The sequence below is a fragment of the Excalfactoria chinensis genome, chromosome 4, assembly GCF_039878825.1.
Source record: "Excalfactoria chinensis isolate bCotChi1 chromosome 4, bCotChi1.hap2, whole genome shotgun sequence".
NCBI lineage: Eukaryota > Metazoa > Chordata > Aves > Galliformes > Phasianidae > Excalfactoria > Excalfactoria chinensis.
The window spans coordinates 74,029,565-74,047,476 of NC_092828.1; the positions used below are offsets into that span (position 1 = coordinate 74,029,565).

The window sequence follows — 17,912 nt, forward strand, 5'->3', positions numbered from 1 at the left end:
CGTTCTCTGCTCTCGCCACGTGTCCTCCTCACGGCACAAACACAGAAAGGAGCCTTTCAGAGCACAGCGCTGTGATAACAGCAAGCATCTATTGTACACCCAGCGGGAAAGGAGCGAAGAATGCTGCCCAGCTGCCATGTAATGCTTCACTCACTGCGTACAAAAAGCAAACATGTATCAGGAAAGAAACACCCCGCAGATGGGTGGAAGTGCTTGTTGTCCCAACGACGTACAGGATTCTCTGTATCGAACCTCGTAGGAGCCTGGATAAAACGTTGGGTTCCCTATAAATGAGGTTCTGCTGAACAGTGATGGTGGTGAGCGGGGAAGCCCTCGGCTGTGTCCCCGTGAGCAGGACTGTTTCCACATGCTGCCCCTCGCTTCAGCCCTGGCCTTGTGGGAAGTCGTTTGTGGACGGGGTGGTTTAGTTTCCAAAACACACTTTTTTTTATGAGGCCAAGATGTTTCCATTCTATTTGAGTTGCTCGCCCGCAGCGATGTTCTCTTATACACACTGTACTTCCCACGTCATCTGCTACAGGATCCCGAGAGAGAGTATTCCACAGTCTAAAAAAAATCCTTAAAAATACACTGAAAGTGAAAAATGACACATGTCACTTACAGGGTTTCCATGAACGCATCGCAACAAAATTAGAGACAGGAAGTACAGAAATAGCGGAATCTGGACAGCGTTTAACCAAATTTAACTATATATATAAATGATCGCCTCCCTGACATCCCGAAATAGAACCAACTGTGATTTATCGTGGATGTCGCAACAGAATCTGAGGACACTTCCTTCCCCTCTGGCCTCAGGATCAGAACAGCTTTGTGCTGGGTAAAAATATGGTGCTAAAATGACGGTCTTGTCCCCAGATGACATCTTCCCGAGGGTACCGCTGGATCACAAGGCCCAGTTTTTAATGTCTGCACAAGGTGCAGTCCCAAACATGTAGAGAAAGGCTAGCTCCTCATTCACATCACATTCAGTGCTGTTCCAATCTTACCTTCTAGGGAGGTGCTTTGCAGCTGCCCTTCCAGCTAGCAGGAGCTGGGAAGGGTTACTGGGAGAAACAAGGTGGTAAAAATGCTGCTTTTGTTTAGTGCACAAGCACTGCAGGGTGAGAGCTGGTCTCTGGGCCCCCAGTTTACCACAAAGAACAAAGGCAAATCAGACAAAGCTGCAAAGATCAATCTGTGCTTGTTTAGAATACGCTGAGGAGTGGGGGATGCACCCACGAGCCACCAGCAGTGAGATTTATCCCAGCAGCTGCATAAGTGGCTTTTCCCCAGCACCACGCTTTGCATTTCTGCTCATAAATGAGCCTGTTTCTCCAGCAGTGTTGCCATAACGTCAAAATACTGTACGAAAACAACAGAGAGACACTGGGGTGAATGTAACTGCTGCAAACAGACTTTTAGAGGAAAGATCACTTTTGCCAGTGCTAGGCAGAAGGGGAATGAGTCTTTTTCTCAAGGTGTGGTGGTCTTAGCAAGAGCAATTCTAGCTCTGCTCATCTGTTTCTCCCTTTGTAAAGTATACGAGGAATAATCATATCCAGTTTTGAAAGCAATTGGATGTCTCTGGATGAAAAGCACTATGGTAAACGACAAATATTTTTATTTTTAGAATACTTCATCTCTGAAAATATGTACAAGTGCCAATAACATCAAAAACAGAAAATCTTATAGGAATCATAGCCAAAAGCGACAGAGACCAATCAATAAATCTTTACAATTTTGGTGTGGAAACAGCATCATCTCTGTGCAACATGCAAAGGCGCATATCTTTGCATGGAGCAACCCAGCCAGTGGTTACTGAAGCCTCCAGAATCATCCAAATGTTTTCAAAGTTGCTCTGAGTTTTGCAAACATTCTTCCTTTAATTTAAGCTATTGTTTCTCCAAGAGAATTTGAATTAAAAACATGCGCTTTTTTAGCTAAATATAAGTCCATTGTACACAAACAATTACAATCTCTTTTAAAAACAATTCTCATTCTACACGCCAAGGGTTATACAATCTCAAATAGTGTGAATCCTCTGCATGGTTTCACTCAGTGAAAAGACTCTTCTGACAATCCAGAAACCCAGATAAAGATCAGATTCAAAACCTCTGGCTTTTGTTATATATCTTCCTTGGTTTGTTCTTCGGGATCAGAGCCTAAATGTTACCTTTGTTACCAACATGTTGCTTTTTTATTATCATTTTAAACACCAAACAACCCTTTCATCTGGACAGAGATTCCTGCACATTCTGCATGCAGTGGCAGCAGGCTTTGGTTAGAAGCATAAGAAGCCTGGGCTAGTGCATGAGAAAATGAGACTGAACTGTATGAGCAAAAGAACTAGAGATCGATTGGTCTTCTTCCAAGACGCACTCTAAATCTGCTCCCACATTTGTTGTAGGCAACCAGAAGCCACCATAGCTGCCAAAAGAAGCTGTTCAACATTTCCCCCACCACTGGCTTTCTTTCATTTCTGCCCCCACACATCTCTCGAGTGTCAGCACCAGCACCTGCACTCAGCTCTTCCAGCAGCTGCTCCATGCCCATGACCATTTCAGCTGCCCAGCTCTGCCCCTTCTCACACCCCACTGTGTTGGTGAGATGCAGAGAGCTGCAGGGTGGAGCTGGGGGTGCTTGGAGCTTTTCTGTAAGCAGCAAAAAGCTGCCCCGTGTCTTGTTCTTCGTTCCCCTTGAAGGTTTTGTTGGCTTTTTTTGCTGCTGTTGCACACTGGGCTGTTAATCTCAGAGAACTGCTGGCGATGACTCCAGGGTCTCCTTCCTAATTTATGAGTGCTGCATCCAAGTTCAGCATCATTTAAGCATAGTTTGTGTCATTCTTCTCTAGATGCATTGCTTTACATTTATCTAGACTAAAGCTTCCCTGCCAGCTTTCCGTGCACTCACTTCTTGAGAACCTTCTGGAGTTGCTCAGCACTGACACAACATTTGGTTACCCCAAAGGACATTTACTTCTGTTTCTGTCAACAGTATCTCCTCTTCTGGAGCAAGTCAGCAGATGCGTATTGTTCTAAGAATGCCTTTGCTAGTATAGAATGTTCTACGTGGTACTTCTTAGCTTATCTGGCCTTTTTCCCTGCACTGAAACCCTTCTGGCCACCTAGACACTGATAGATTACCGCCATTTGTTTTCATAGGAGAGCTGTAGTGATGAATACTTTTATATTACTCACTAGCATATGCTTTTAATAGGAAATGGTAACAAGGGTTCCAAGATCATACTTAGAGACATACCATGTTAATCCTTAAATTTATAATGCATCCAGCTCAATGACACGGATCAAAGCGCCCTGCTTACTGACCACAAGACTTGGAATTTTTCCTCTCACTTTGCCTGCTCTTACAAAACTTCTGCAAGGTTAAGGTACCCGACTGAAATTTCCTGGAGAGGATTTTTCAGTGTTTGGGTGTTTCCAAAAACTTGGAAGCTCATTTACTCCATTCACATAGGAGTCATGTCCCAGAAGACACGTGATGTGGTGGCTCTCTCTCAGCACCATGATCTGCAGAGCCTTCCAGGTCTTTTGTCTCACTCCTCCTCAGCTGACTGTCATGATGGTCAAAGTAATAACCCCGAGTGCTTACACAACTCAGTGCAAATATTGCTTCAGAAGAAGTTTTTAGAGGGGAAACCGTGCCCTAGAAAAGTGACACATTCATGAATCTTCCTTATCCTGTTCTTATTTTGCTGAACTGCTGTGAACCAAAGCTGGATTTTTCTAAAGCTCTGTACCCACTTCACATGTGATATACTTAGGTCCTCTGTGGGGCTGGCATGGGAATGGAGATCGTTTGCAAAGCTGGCACCCAGTGCTTTGAGAAGGAGTGGCAAACTAGAAAGCTGGTCCGCTTTCCCTTCCTACTGCTCATAGCCACGGCCTGGCTTCTGAAACCTGCTGGGAGAGCTCTGTGTATGCTGTGATTGAAAGCAGCTGCACAAAAGCATCTGGGCACAGAAAGCTCTTTTGGTGGCTGCAGCCTCTCCATAAGGAACCATGCCTACCCTCTGCCTGGCAGGAGCACACAGAGGGCAGGAGAAATCCATGCACCCGGGTCTCCGGGCCCTGTGAGTGGATTAGTTGCAGTGCCACTTTCCGTCAGGATCTGTTTCCCACACAGCGTGACAGAGCGCACGTCTCAGCAGTGTGCTGCAGGCACCAGGCTCGCCTCTTCCCATTGCTGTCTGAAGCCCTTTGCAGACCTCTTTTGACCAGTTTCGCAGAGAAGAATGCTCTGACTATCTTTTCTGTAGTTTAATTTACATCTGCTTTATATTATGTGCAGTTTTTTTTTCTTTATCTGGCTCATCCCCTCCCCACCGCTCTTCGCTTTTTCTTCCCTCCCCATTATCCTTGATAACTGAGAGTTGATTGTAGCTCGTGTACGGTTACATGCTGTCATCCCTACAGACCATGCAGCCGCCAGCTGTCTCAACACTACACTAGGTTTCCCTATAGAAGTCATTCTTTCTTCACTCCCTCTGTCTGGCTCACCCCAATGAAGGATTCTGAGGCCTTCCTCAGCCTTCCCATAGCTGCTGTCAGCCCAAATTCACTTTTCCATGCTTAGAGACACAGCAATGCCCCAACATGGTGTTGATCCACATTCCAATGGGCCATTGCAACTGCTGCCACATAAAACCCAGTAGATGAAATGTATCCTGGAGGATACAAATGTGAACTAGTACTTGTAAGTAACCCAGGGCAGCCTGATAAGGTGGGGGACAACCAGCCCACGGCAGGGGTTGGAACTGAATGATCTTTAAGTTCCCTTCCAACCTGAGCCATTCTATGATTCTATGAACCCACTACTCTCTGAATTTAGTGGGAGAAAAAAAGGGTTTCTTTCCCTGAAGAGGAGTGTCCCATCAGCTCCGGTACTCTGAAGGGGCCCTTCTGCAGGGCACAATAGGCCAGGGAGAACAACAGAGTGTGGATTTGGAATCAATTGAAAATGCAGAGAAACTAGACAGGCAGAATGGGATTATTCAAAGCGGAACGAGAGCAGGGTGCTGGGGTGACTGTACCACGCTGCAAACACGGCTGTGATGACTGAAAGCCAGAAGGACCAGGTTTTAGAGAGGAGCCAAGGGGAAGCACATCAAACAGGCAGCAGGGAGATAAAATGGGGAGCGTAGTGGGTGGATGGAGGCACACGCTGGTGCCCGGCCGGAGGAATGTCATGGCTTCACTTGTGATTGGCTGCCGAGTGGAGGAGTCAGTTTTCACGGGGGTTGATCAAAAAGTTTCCTTTTGCTTTCCAAAGTCGCTGTCTGAGCAGAGGCATCGGAAGAGGAGGCCGGTTGCTCTAACATTCCTCGGGAAAACAACTTAAATGCAATGAGAAGGCTTCTCTTCCCAGGGACACACAGCCAAGAACAGACGCAGAGAAGCTGTTTTCCTTCTCTTCTCTCCCAACTCCTACTGGAGTTGATCAGCTCTCATTTCTGGCATGCGTCTCATCTCTCAGGATACCATGTCACAGTATTCTACTAACTTTCTCTTGCTTCCCATACCAGAGTATCCGGTATTAGACTGCGTGCCCAACAAAATCATCAAGCTGGTGGTGCTGGGTGGCAGCAGCGTTGGCAAGACAGGTAAGTCCTGCTCACACCTTTTGCTTGCTGCCATGCTACCTGCAGCTTTGCAGCTCACAGCCATGGCTGTGAAAACTCTCGCTACCTTTGGAGCCAAAACATTTTAAGTTGCTTTGTTTTTGCTTTTGTTTGGCTTGTTCTGACTCATTTATGAGGCAGGTTTGTTGCAGGGCTGTGACCAGGCAGCGTGAGGACAAGGTATAGCGTGGGGAGTTCTGTACTCACAAATGAATTTCGGTGGCCCTGTGTGAATCATTTAACTGCATCTTCATGTCCACACCTCCAAAAATGGGGCTACTGATTTCTGTTCTCCTACTGTAAATGCTGACTGCCGTGTGGACAAATAAGAGCATACAGGATGTGCCTGCCTGTGCTATTCTGCAAAGGATAGAAGAGGAAAGAAGGATAAAGCGAGCATTATTGCTTTGGAATAGACGATTCATGATCCATTTTTACTACGTCTGGGGTTCCACAGTGCTCAGGAAAGTGTTTGGTTGTTTTAGATTCGAAGCAGACAGCATATCTGTATTATTCTTAGGTACTTTGTTGAAGGGCGCAGTCAATTTCACTTAAAGATACCAAGGAGGAGACTCAGTGCATACTGTGAAATATATATATATTATTTTAAATGAAGTAAGTCTAAGAGACAGTTGCTTGCAGGATAAAACAGAGTGGTTCTGAAAATGTTAAGGAACCTGCTGAGATGAAAGCAGTAGAGGAATATAAGTCACCGTGGCCATAAAGGGGCTTTAAATGTTATCAAGAGATCACAAAAAAGGAAAATGTTCTAATCCAATAGTGCATGAAAGCACCACGGGTTAAGATGAATAAGAAGGCTGAGAGCACTGGAGCATGACCCGTGTGTGTACAGCACATGCAGTTTGTTTGCTGGATGTAATTAGATATCACTAAAGGGTTTCACGAGGAGGACTGAGGATTTCTAAGGCTGGGAAGAGCCATTTGATCCTTCAGCCACACTTCTGATATGGCACAGATGCCTTAAAAGTCGACATTTGGGTTCATTTCTGTACCGTAAGGGTCTGACATGTTACTCTTCTAAATAATTTTAAACCAAAGGTCAGATTGTTGCATCTGCCATCACAACAAACAGTCCTCCACGGCCCACGCCACACAGCCTCACTGAATGTGAGGGGTGATTTACAATACAAATTGCTAAAAACACTGCTTTAGCTATTACAGTTTGGCCCCAGTCCTTTCTTGTGAGTGCAGAGAGAAGGATTTGCAGAATAATAAGTGAGCAATAGCAAGATTAAGTTGGTTTCATATTATACTAACTCTTCCAGTAAGATACTACATGTGTTCTGACTTTGGTTCCCATTAAAGACCCATATTTTTTTCATTGTTTTACAGCTCTGGTTGTGCGCTTTCTCACTAAGAGATTTATTGGAGACTACGAAGCCAACGCTGGTGAGTCTGTTTTCTGCTGCAGTGCTGCAGATAGCTTGAAAAGGAATTCACTCTCTTTTGTGACTGGTGCACATTACAGGAAAGCCAAGCAGTGTTAGATATCCATGAGGTGCATATTTTCAGTTAATAGCCTCAAGCTATGAAAGCAATAAATCAAAGCCTCATTATTCACGTTCCTGTTAGCCATTTTTTTTCCCCCCCGTCTTGATGGAAAAGGATCAGAGTAAAAGGCTTGCTTGGGGATATACCTATACTAAAGTGCAGGCTCCAGGAACAACTTGTATGTTGACCAAACCACAGAGAGCCAGTGCTGCTCTCTGCAGCCTCTGGGAAGCCAGAGGAATTCCAAAGTACACAAAAGGCAATTCAGAACTTTTCTCCCCATGTATTCCTTTTCTTTCGGTGGCTCTTGTGGCAATGGAGAATTTCAAATGGAAGTCTTCTTTCTGTAAGATAAGCAAAGGGGCCGTGCAAGCTCCTGCTTCATTTCTTGTTTTGTTCTGACACCTCAGGAGATGTGTTCATGTGAACTGCTTAATTCACAGCCTCTGTTCCAAGTAAGCATGGACTGTTTTAGCCAGGATTGTAGAAAGGATCACTGTGCTCATACCTACAAGCACATCCTACACGTAGGCTATCAAATATTTTTTGAGGGGGTAAAAAGGGAGGGGATAAAAAGCAGCAACACGTACTGAATTGAAGACACGCACTGAGTTCAGAATAATGAGCTAGGAACAGAGATGGCAGTACAAGACACGTTTGATCTCTGCTTGTCTGATGAAATGAAGTCTGAAAGCTCCTCTGTACAGCCCCCTCTCACTGACCCCAAGCAACCTTGATGGCTGCCTGCACTATTTCTCTTTCTTTTCCTTCATCTTTTCTATGGGAGACTGTACATCAAGTCAGACTTCTGAGCTTTGCAATGGATCATTGCCGAGAACCACATGCTTTTCTCATTAAGCTACCAGCCCAACAGCCAGGCTGTAGAAGAAACAAATACACCAGAAATAGGAAACAGGTGGTAGTGCATTTGTGACCATTCAAGCACGCTTTTTCTTCAACTGTGTGTAAGGCAGAGCACAGCCAGTGTCTGGAAGTACCAGGTCTTTTTTTCCTGCAGCGTATTACAGAGTAAGAATAATACGTTGCCTGCTCTTGGTTCAGGGGTGCAGTACTTTCCCATAAACCAGCACTGTTTTTCCAGCTTAAGAGCTGATGTGGGGTTTTTTTTTGTTTTGTTTTTGTTTTTTGTTATTTTTAAAATCTCCCCAGGAGGGTTATATTACCTCACAGAATCAGTATTAAAATATAATATGATAATGTTGGATGCAGACACAGCAAACCGCTATATTGAATTCCCTTATATTGTAAATACTTCTATGAGCTCAGAATATTTGCCTCTGGAGTCAAAGCACTTGTTTCCTCGAACCAAACCTTACACAGACAATTGTCAAAGTGATGGCATTACTGTCACTAACTGGTTGTCCTGTTGGTCTGCAGTCCTTACTCTCCAGTAGATAGGATTTCTCTAGGCTTGCGATGATGGACATTGTTTTAAGATGTAGAAGTGACAACTGTAGTTGGACAACACTGAAAGGTCATACACAACAGCTGTGGATATAGCATTTCTTGTACATCCATGTGACTTGCACTAAGTTCTAAAGAAAAATGATGATAACATCAGTGTCTGAAGCTGTTTTTATCACAACCACGGATAGTTTGTAGGATGAAAAGATTTCTTTGTAAAACTCAAGTCCAGAACAGTGATGCTCTTTAAAGAGCTGGGTCCACCCTAGGTCTCTTTGAGCCAGGACACGGCCTTGAGAATCATTCACTCACATTAAGCCGAACTCCAAACTGTCGTCTTTGGGAATTTCAACAAAGCTCTGACTGCTAAAGTCACACAAATCCCAATGAGCATCTGCATTTTATGTATATAGTCACCAGCTCCGCATCCAAACCTAGAATACTTTCCTTTCTTAAAGAAATAAATAAATCCAGACAAATGCAAAAGGAATCAGTTCACTTAGTTTACAGTAAGCGCCCAGATAGCTTGGCTTGAGATTAAAAATATATGCTGCCTACATTTTTAAAAGTCAACAGTACAAACTGGAAACCCAAATGGGATTCATGCACCCGCTTTAACTGAATACTTGACTCAATACTAAGTGCTGTATTTCCCATATACCTTCCTGGAGACACAGTGGAAGCATTCAACTACATAACCAATACAAAACCACCTGACTTAAATAAACAGCCACACGCCCTCCCTAGTTCCACCCACCTTTCTATACACAGCTATGAATCAAAAGCTTCAAATTCTGGCTTTCAGTACTTTCATTTTCCCCTTATGTACTATTTCTTTGTTGTCATAGTCCCCGACTCTAATGATCTTGCTTTTCCACCAGGTGCATTGTATTCAAGAAAATTCACCATAGATGGGGAGCAGATCTCTCTACAGGTGCAGGATACTCCCTTTGTTTCACTGGAGGTAAAACATCTGCTCAGTGCATCAGTACTTTACAACACAGTTACTGTCTCTTGTTTGTTGCTAACATGTTCATCTGTAAATAACTCTGTTTTCCAGAAGAAATACACCTGGGCTCAAACCCAAATGAAGACTTTACAGGTGCACCTTAAACCCCACCAAAATGAGCCCCTGAAGAGGTTAAGTCAGGTTCCTTTAAGAATAAGTCAGAATTAAAACCAATCTGTGTCTTTCTGAGGAGACAGGTCTCACAGCAGGGGCTATTTCAGCCAGAGTGCTTTTTAGTGCTTTCTTTGCTTGTTTTTTTAATTTTATTCATTCCTTATTTCTCAGCTGTTAGCATTTACATACTTCCCTCTTTCTGTTGGTATTTGAGATGTTCTAGATTTAGTACTTGACCGGGAGCCAAACAGAATCCAGAATTAAGATGCCTCTTTCTTGAAGAGCAGTTTTACTTGGATGATGAAAATGATGTCAGAAGAGCAGGAATGGAATTAAATTTGTTTTTTATGTGAAAGGTGAAAATCTCAGGGGAGTAATATTTCCTATAAAAAAACTGAGATTTCATGGTAAAATTAGGCATCTTCTTGTTGCTACCACATCTAACCTTCCGAAAAGCCATTCCAGAAGTCTTCCAATTATTCTAGTGGGACTCCAGAGTACAAAAACCATAAGCCAGTTTGCACAGAGCAGGCATTGCAAAGAGAACCTGGTGGTGTTGGCTCGGCAGCGCTTACGGGGAATGCCCAACAAACTTAGCAAAGGGAGTCCCCTCCCTGCTCTATCCCTTGAAGAAAGGAGGGAGTGAAGCAATTTAACTCCTTCTTTCACACCGGATACATGTTTATTTTCTGATTTCCCCGTTTTAATTAAAACTCTGCCTGAGAATTTAGAGACTGTAACCAGAGCTCTACAAAGTGCAGTAACGCCAACAGCTGAGGCTTCCTAGTCACAAACTAGTTTAATGTAGTTAGGAAAGAGTTTCGTTTTCTTTGTCCCATTCAAAGGTCTGCACTATTTCAACAGTTCCCACAGACAGGCTTATCTTAGCCTGGATCTCTCCTGGCATCAAATAGTGTATCTGAAAGCGTTTTAAAGGACTGCTCTTGACCAGAACTCGCTAAGGCTGCGAATAGGTTGGACTTGTTGGTAAGATCCTTAAGAAAGACTGCTGTGTGCAGGCATTTCAGGAGGAAGTCATGTAGAATCCTCAGGACTGCAGTCACACCGGAAATGTTCATGTTTAAGAGCAAAACAGAAGCAAAGAGATAACAGTTTTTGTTAGGCGATTCACTGTGTGTTTCAAAATTCATTCTGGAGCAGAGATTTCCATTTAAAAAGTGGCCCATTAGCCTTTGATTTTTCCCTAATAAAGCATTCCAGTGGGGATTATCCATCCATCTCACTACTGGGTGGGCCTAGCTGGAGTAACTGAGAGTTTCTGCTCATTAGGGTTCCCTTCAAATGTACACCTTCTCCAAAAGCATTTTCAAGCTTGCCAGAGCAATTAGTTCTTTTCTCCCATAAAAGGAGTTCGCTGGTGAAAAGAGGCAAGCAGGACGTGAAGGGTGGCTAATTATCTGCAGGTTGGACACAACCCAGACACCAACAGTGCAAATTGCCCTTCTTCCCACAGTCTGCCCCATCCTGGCTTGAGTTTGCTCTCATTTGTCTTTGAAGCAGGGCTGCTACGAGGCTCCCTCTTCCTTCTGTATGCAGCTCTGGTTTGGTTTGTTTTGTTTTCTCGAAAGGGGATCACGGAGAGGAGGGTGATGAGAGCATCTGTTAAGCAATTTCACTGCTAGTAAAATACGTTAAAGGTTTAGCTTTGTATTACTGTGAGCTGGCAAGAATTACTAGATGTGATGAGCCAGTGCCTGTATTGGCCACAGTGAAATATGAAAAGGGCAGTTTAGTTCGAAGAACTGCTGCTGAAAGCTGTAAGCCTACTTTATAATCTCAGCCTTCAGAAATTCTGCTTCCTCCTTCCCACAGAAGAGTCTTGACTGTAGTCCTTCTTCCAGTTGCCTGATGTGCCACAAAGAATGAATCAGTTTTGCTCCTTTTCTTCCTTTGCTTCCTGAACTTAGGCTTTATAATTCATGCTTAGATGTCTAAATAAAAGCAATACGGTTTGGGAGGTTGCTGAGTGCAAACAAATCCTGTTAAAATGTATGGGAATGGCAGATACGTGTTCTGTAGACAAACAGATACTGGAGCCTAAGTTCTAATACTCTAAATTTTCATGACTGATAATGAACAGTGACTACATTTTTACATCATATATTTTTTATTCTTTCTTAGGATCAACTAGGTTTCTGCCATAAAACCTCTGAACACTTTTCCAGGTGTTCTGTGCCTTTGGAATTAAACTCATACATGTACAACATAACAATTTATGAATGATGTTGAAGTATCTGAAATGTTGCCTGTGTTAGTTTAGGAAGATAAGATCTGACCTGTTACACTGGATCTGTCCTCCCCAGCCAACCAGCTCAATTGTTTATTGTGCTAATTATGTTGATTTAAAATGCCTCCCCTAAGTCTTACTGAAGTTGATGATGACTTGTTGGATGGAATTTAGCAATAATAATAACAAAAAAACAAAACAAAGCAAAACAACAACAACAACAAAAAAGGGCTCTATTTGTGGAGTCGAACTCCCACTAAAGAACACAGAGGAACCTCTAATTCCCTATAACTTCAACAAGGGCTGAATATGTTCAGTGCCTTGTTGGGTATGGAAAAAAAAATGCAAGGTTCCAGAAAGCCTGGATTATTGACAGGAATGTCCGTTCTTATCAAACCGAGCACACTGGTAATAACTGCAGCACTGATCTCCCTGTCTAGTTGGGAAATGTGCCAGCAAGGATAACAAAGAAGAGAGCTTTAGCTGAAAATAGCCTCATCTTGAAAAGTAAGCTGATCTCTTTTCAAGCTCCGTGGTATTGTGGTATTGTATTCTGCTTTATACTCTCCACACTGGTGACTATTATGGCTGTTTGAGTAAGAGCTGTGTTGGGCAGAACAAATGTGTGACCAGCAATGCACTAATATAAACCCACTGCAGCTGCACAAACGAGCAATGAGATTTCACCTCATTTTCAGTTCCAGTAATTGGTTATTTGCAACAAATTGCTTTCTCAAAGTAATTTTGCTTCTGACTGTTTGAAGAAGTGTATGGCAGTAAAACCTGCCGGGCTTCACTTAATGGAGTTAGTGAGAACGCCTGTCCATGGAGACACAGAATACAGCATACAGAATTGGAAAGAGCCATAAAACACAGCTCAGGGACCGCCATTCACTTGCAGCAGTGTGAATAGCCTGCTGAGATTTTTTAATGCTTACCACGCCAATCACCATTTTACCCGCATCTAAAGGTCAGGTTACTGTCACTGTTGTAAGGATTCACCAGCTCAGAATACGGAATGAACTTGTCAATATCAGCACAGGTTGTTCTCTTATTTTCAACATGGTGGCTTTGTTCCCTGCTGCTTTAAAGTGCTACTGATACAGAGCGGAACTTTCTCCTGTCCCCAGTGCATCCTCAGCAAACAGAGGTTTCTGCCTTGTGCTGAGCAAAAGCTGCACACCAAAACACTGCTCTGAGCAGACAGCACTGCTGTATGACTGCTCCGTAAGCTCCCTATTCTCAGTTTTCTAATCTCACACCTCTTGGTTTTGACGGCAGGATGACACTGACAGCATCTGCTGCCAGGAGCAGATAAACCGCTCGATCTACTGGGCAGATGGCTTCGTTTTCGTTTACTCCATCACAGAATACGAGAGCTACCGTGTCATCCGGCCCCTGTACCAGCACATCCGCAAGATTCACCCCAATGCTAACATCCCCCTGCTTCTGATTGCAAACAAAGGAGACCTCCTACGAGCCAGGCAGGTGTCCTCCAAAGAAGGACTCCAGCTGGCCAGCGAACTGGGAGGTACTTACTATGAAGTCTCAGCGCGAGAGAACTGCGAGGGCGTGCACGAAGCCTTCCAGCAGCTTTGCCAGGAGGTCAGCAGGATGATTGGCAGCTGCAATGGAGAGAAACGAAGAGGCCTCCACCTTGTCCGACCCAAGTCTCCAAATATGCAGGACTTAAAGAGACGTTTGAAACAGGCTCTGACTTCCAAAGGGAAATCTGCCACTACGCTTTGATGTAGCTGACAAAAATTGTTATCCACACCCCTGGACAAAAGGCAAGCAAGTAAGCTGGTGTTTAAGGGAATCTCCGAAATACAGCATGTGGGCTGTGTGAGAGGTTCCTTCATTTTGTCTATATATCTTCCTTAAAAATTCCGTGTTTGTTCACCAGAGGAACTCACAGAACGTTCTCCTTGGGGTAAGAATGTAGAAACTGATTTAAGGTATGGATTGTCCCCAGTTATTTCTTTTCCAAAAGGAATGCAGTCAAATAGTTTAGGCTTAGAATGTAGATTTTTATTAATAAAATAAATAAATCTTACTGTTAAGAGGAGTGGCTTCTCTTGGGGACATCTGTGTTCTCAAGTGTAGGCAACCGGGAGAGTGAGTGAGCAAAACCAAACAGATTTGCTTAGTCACAAGACTGGAAAATAAAGGCAAAAAGTAAATGATAAGCATAAATAGTGAAAAGTAATAATTTCACAAAGATAATAATTCAAAAACTGCAGTTTAGAAGGCGTTCTTAGGAACATGGGGAGAGATCTGCAAGCTTCTATAGTGTCTCTCTATAGAGGTATTTTCAAAAATATAACAATTTATTTCAGATTGTTTTTCTTTAAACACATACTATTTCTGAAAGGGGCTCTGTGGGCACAATGCCTTTTAGCAGCATTCTGTAGGCAGGTTCTCAATGGTCTACTTGTCATTTTTGTGTAAGTTCCCTGTGTGGCAATGAGGAACAAGTAGAGCAGTGTGGCTATAAAACCTGCAGAGGGCAAATGGGCTGTATTAACCAAGAGCAAGGATAGGATCTGAAATGATATAACCTTTCTTCTAAACAAGCTAGATGTCGTGCTCAAGATGATCTTTCAAAGAAACAAGGCCTTCACACAAAGTATATTTGATTCATTACAATATTTTTTTATAATTATTTTTCTGCAGAAAGGATTCTATGATGACTGAAATACCTGGCTTCAGGAATTTATCATTTTATTATTTGCCTTAAAACCAGGTTTTACTCTATGCATTGCAATGCATCCTAATCTCCAGTCTGTCAATAGAGATTTCACTGGCAGTGTTTTACTGCAGTGGTTCTCTGCAGGTGCTGAGGGGTTTGAAGCTGCATCCTGTGAGCTGGCCGATTTTATGGTCGCAATAACAACAGTATGAAACACCCATCATTATGTTCCTAATGGGAGTGGAAAGAAACAGGGCTGGAGCATGCAAATGTAATGGTGCAACAACCTTTTCTTTAAACACACCACCCAAGCACTTCACTGGACCACGGAATGGATTAAAACTCAATGACTTACACTGAGGAACACAGGAGGGGAAATCCTAGTTCGATGGATGTGGAGAAACACTCCCGGCTGCAGCAGTACTGAGTTAACTCAACGTTTTGCTCATGAACAGCAAAAATGCAGATTGAGTCTGATGAGTATCCATACAGCTCAGGGCTTGGAATTCTATTTTACATTTTGATTGCCCCAGTGCTGGACAACTCTACTCATTATTTTCTTCACCACTTGGATGTGCGTTAGCTACAGCTCACCTTCTGTTTTGTTTATTGTTCTCCATGGCCAGCATTCGGAGATGTTCTGATTAATTTTAAACTCTTCAATACGCACAAAGCAACTGAGCTTTTTCTTATTGAGCTTCAATTGGTAGTAGAGAGTGAAATAGAAAGTTGGTTCAACTAAACAGGGACTCGAGCAATATTAAGGGATTTGTACTTCAGCTTATGGTTTATTAACAGCTTGATATTCGAGCTGGGCCATTGTCCTCGTAGCATTTTGGTACGGCATTTGTTAGCATGGAGATTTCAGTCTTTCAAATTACTAACAGCATAGTTCAAATAGCAAATCTTTAACATGAAAATGAGCAAAGAGATTGTGAGAGACAAGCGAGCTGAACATTGTTTGCATCAAAATAGTGATCACCAGTTTTGAAAAGCAACTACATATTTTACCATTATGGTAGCGCATAGTTGGGGCTAAATTTACTGAAGACAGCTTGCTGAAATTTGTTTTCATAAAAGCCTAAGGGAATTAGGTCCTCTATCATATTAAATTTGCTTGTAACTTGCTCTTTCAGTTCTAATCCTTTATTTGGGAAGAAAGTTCAACACGTTTCAAAACTGTCAATGTTTTCTTTTCAGTAGCAACTAATAAAATCAGACAAGGCCTCTCCTGAGTAGTATATAAAATGCACATCTCACATCTTTAAATGTTCTTTGTTTATAGTAGGCTAAAAATATTTTTTTTCCTAATACTCCGCTTTGGAAATATACACAAGTACCCCAGGCTTTGCACTCCTGCATATGTATTCCCACATTCCCATGGCACTGGTGGGGGAAAAAAATATCCATGTTTTAGCTAAGGCAAAAAAATGTTGAAATACCTAAGTCTTCTAAATTCTAACATGTGGCTAGCATTTATTCTGCCACAGAAATTGGAGTATAGCATTTCCTTCATTCATTAACCAGCAGCACAAACCTGGTGGTAGCTTTGATACTGGTTTTAAGCCCGGACATACCATCTACAGGGGATGATCGAGCTCAGCATTTTTGTTCACAGCACAGTACTGAAGCACTGGAACACACTGCTGTGCCACTTTTGCTCATCGAGGAGGAAGGAGAGCAGTAGCATGAAAAGCATAGAGAAGAGAACAATACAAAATTCAGTGCCTAAAAATGACCACATAAAATATCAAAGATTAGACACATAGAAGCCTATTCTGAGTCTCTTTAGGCTGCCAAAGGGAAAAAATGTATTCTACTGGAGCTTTGAAATGAAACTTCTAGAGAGAAGGTACTTAACATAAAGTCAAGGGAGAACAGGTAAAAGCAATTTGAGGGAAATGGTGGGCTTTGTGGTTTTGGCTGGGAGCAGGGGGTGGGGTTTGGAGAGATTCTGGTTATCAAATCAAATTCTCAGTTATTCTGCTTAAATCCAAATCAACTCTGTTGGAAGCAATGTACTACAGAATTAACTTTTTTTTGTTTCCCCTCCCCATATCCCTCTTAATTTTCCTGAATGATTGAAACCTTGTGCACCATCTGGTTTCCAAGACGCCTTGCAGCTGGGTTCACTTGGGCACAAAGCAGTTGAGTGATCTGCCCCAAGGTTACACAGCTGCGCCGAAGCACTTCTGCCGAAAACCGGTGTCCTTTGTAACATCCATTCCCAACACTTCCCAACAGCTACCAGGCTGTACTTCCTCCCTCAGGGATGCACAAAGCACTGTGAGTCGTGCTACGTGAGACTGTAACTAAAAGTTGGTAAAAGTCACTTGAATGACAAACTGCGCTAGGAACGCACTGAGCGAAGCATTTCTGATATCCTGAGCATTGTAGACTGGCCTGTGAGTCATAGAAGATATTAGAAAAAGATAATTTAAAAGGAAAGCCAGCCCCCTTCTGACTTGCTTGGTAAGGATATTTACACGCCAGTTGTCCGCATTCTCAGTAGAGATAGTTTAAATCTTAACATCTGAATTCAGGTTCCTTGGGTTGTTGTGATCCCAGTATTACACTTGAAAAGTAGGAAGAAAATGGAAAATTCAGATCTCAGTTTCAAGAGATGGCTCAGACAGAAGTGTTGGTACCCTGGTTGCCCGCTTTGCACAGGCTCTGTGCCAGGTGTCCAACTGAAGGAGCACCTTCCTGTGGCAAGGAACGAAATGTTGTACCAGAGGACCATTGTCTAATGGTTTCAAATGGCAAACTGGAAGACCACCAGCTCGTTGTGACAGTGGGGTTTCCCTGTGCCAAGCTGGAAGGCTTTGGGTCAGATCACCCTGAAGTCTGCAGAGGCAGTGCATGACCCCAGCGTGGCAGAATATGATGATATATTGGCTGGTCTTGAGTTGTTCATGTATTTTCCAAGACTTCTTACGAGCTGACGTTGTCTCTTTTGGGACTAGCATAGGAAGGGCATGCAATTAAGTTAAAAAGATCCCTAGACCCATTCTAAAATCCTCAAAAGCAGAGACAATGGTCCTAGCAGATGCTGTCCCATCGATCAGCTCTGGAGACAAAGCAGGACTCCTCCTCAGATACTTTCTCACCCTCCTCCTGCTGGCTCTCCCTTCCTTGTCCCGCTCCATTCGCACCTCTGTGCTGGTTTAGTTTGGCAAGGAATACCTCTGCAATCACTCTTCCTTAGGCTTAAAAGAATAATTTTGGTGTTTAGCGTATGATATATTTCCAAATATTTTAACTCCAGATATGG

At 43.1% G+C, this 17,912-nt stretch overlaps 1 protein-coding gene across 1 annotated transcript; it reads left to right on the forward strand.

The window, feature by feature from the left end:
• The first annotated feature begins 5,093 nt into the window (after positions 1-5,093).
• On the forward strand, positions 5,094-15,882 carry LOC140251529 (ras-like protein family member 11A-like). The gene is made up of 4 exons (XM_072335428.1): positions 5,094-5,620; positions 6,992-7,048; positions 9,457-9,539; positions 13,228-15,882. Exons 1-4 carry the CDS (start codon positions 5,476-5,478, stop codon positions 13,693-13,695), a joined length of 753 nt encoding a protein of 250 aa, XP_072191529.1. The 5' UTR covers positions 5,094-5,475; the 3' UTR covers positions 13,696-15,882.
• Positions 15,883-17,912: the final 2,030 nt, after the last annotated feature.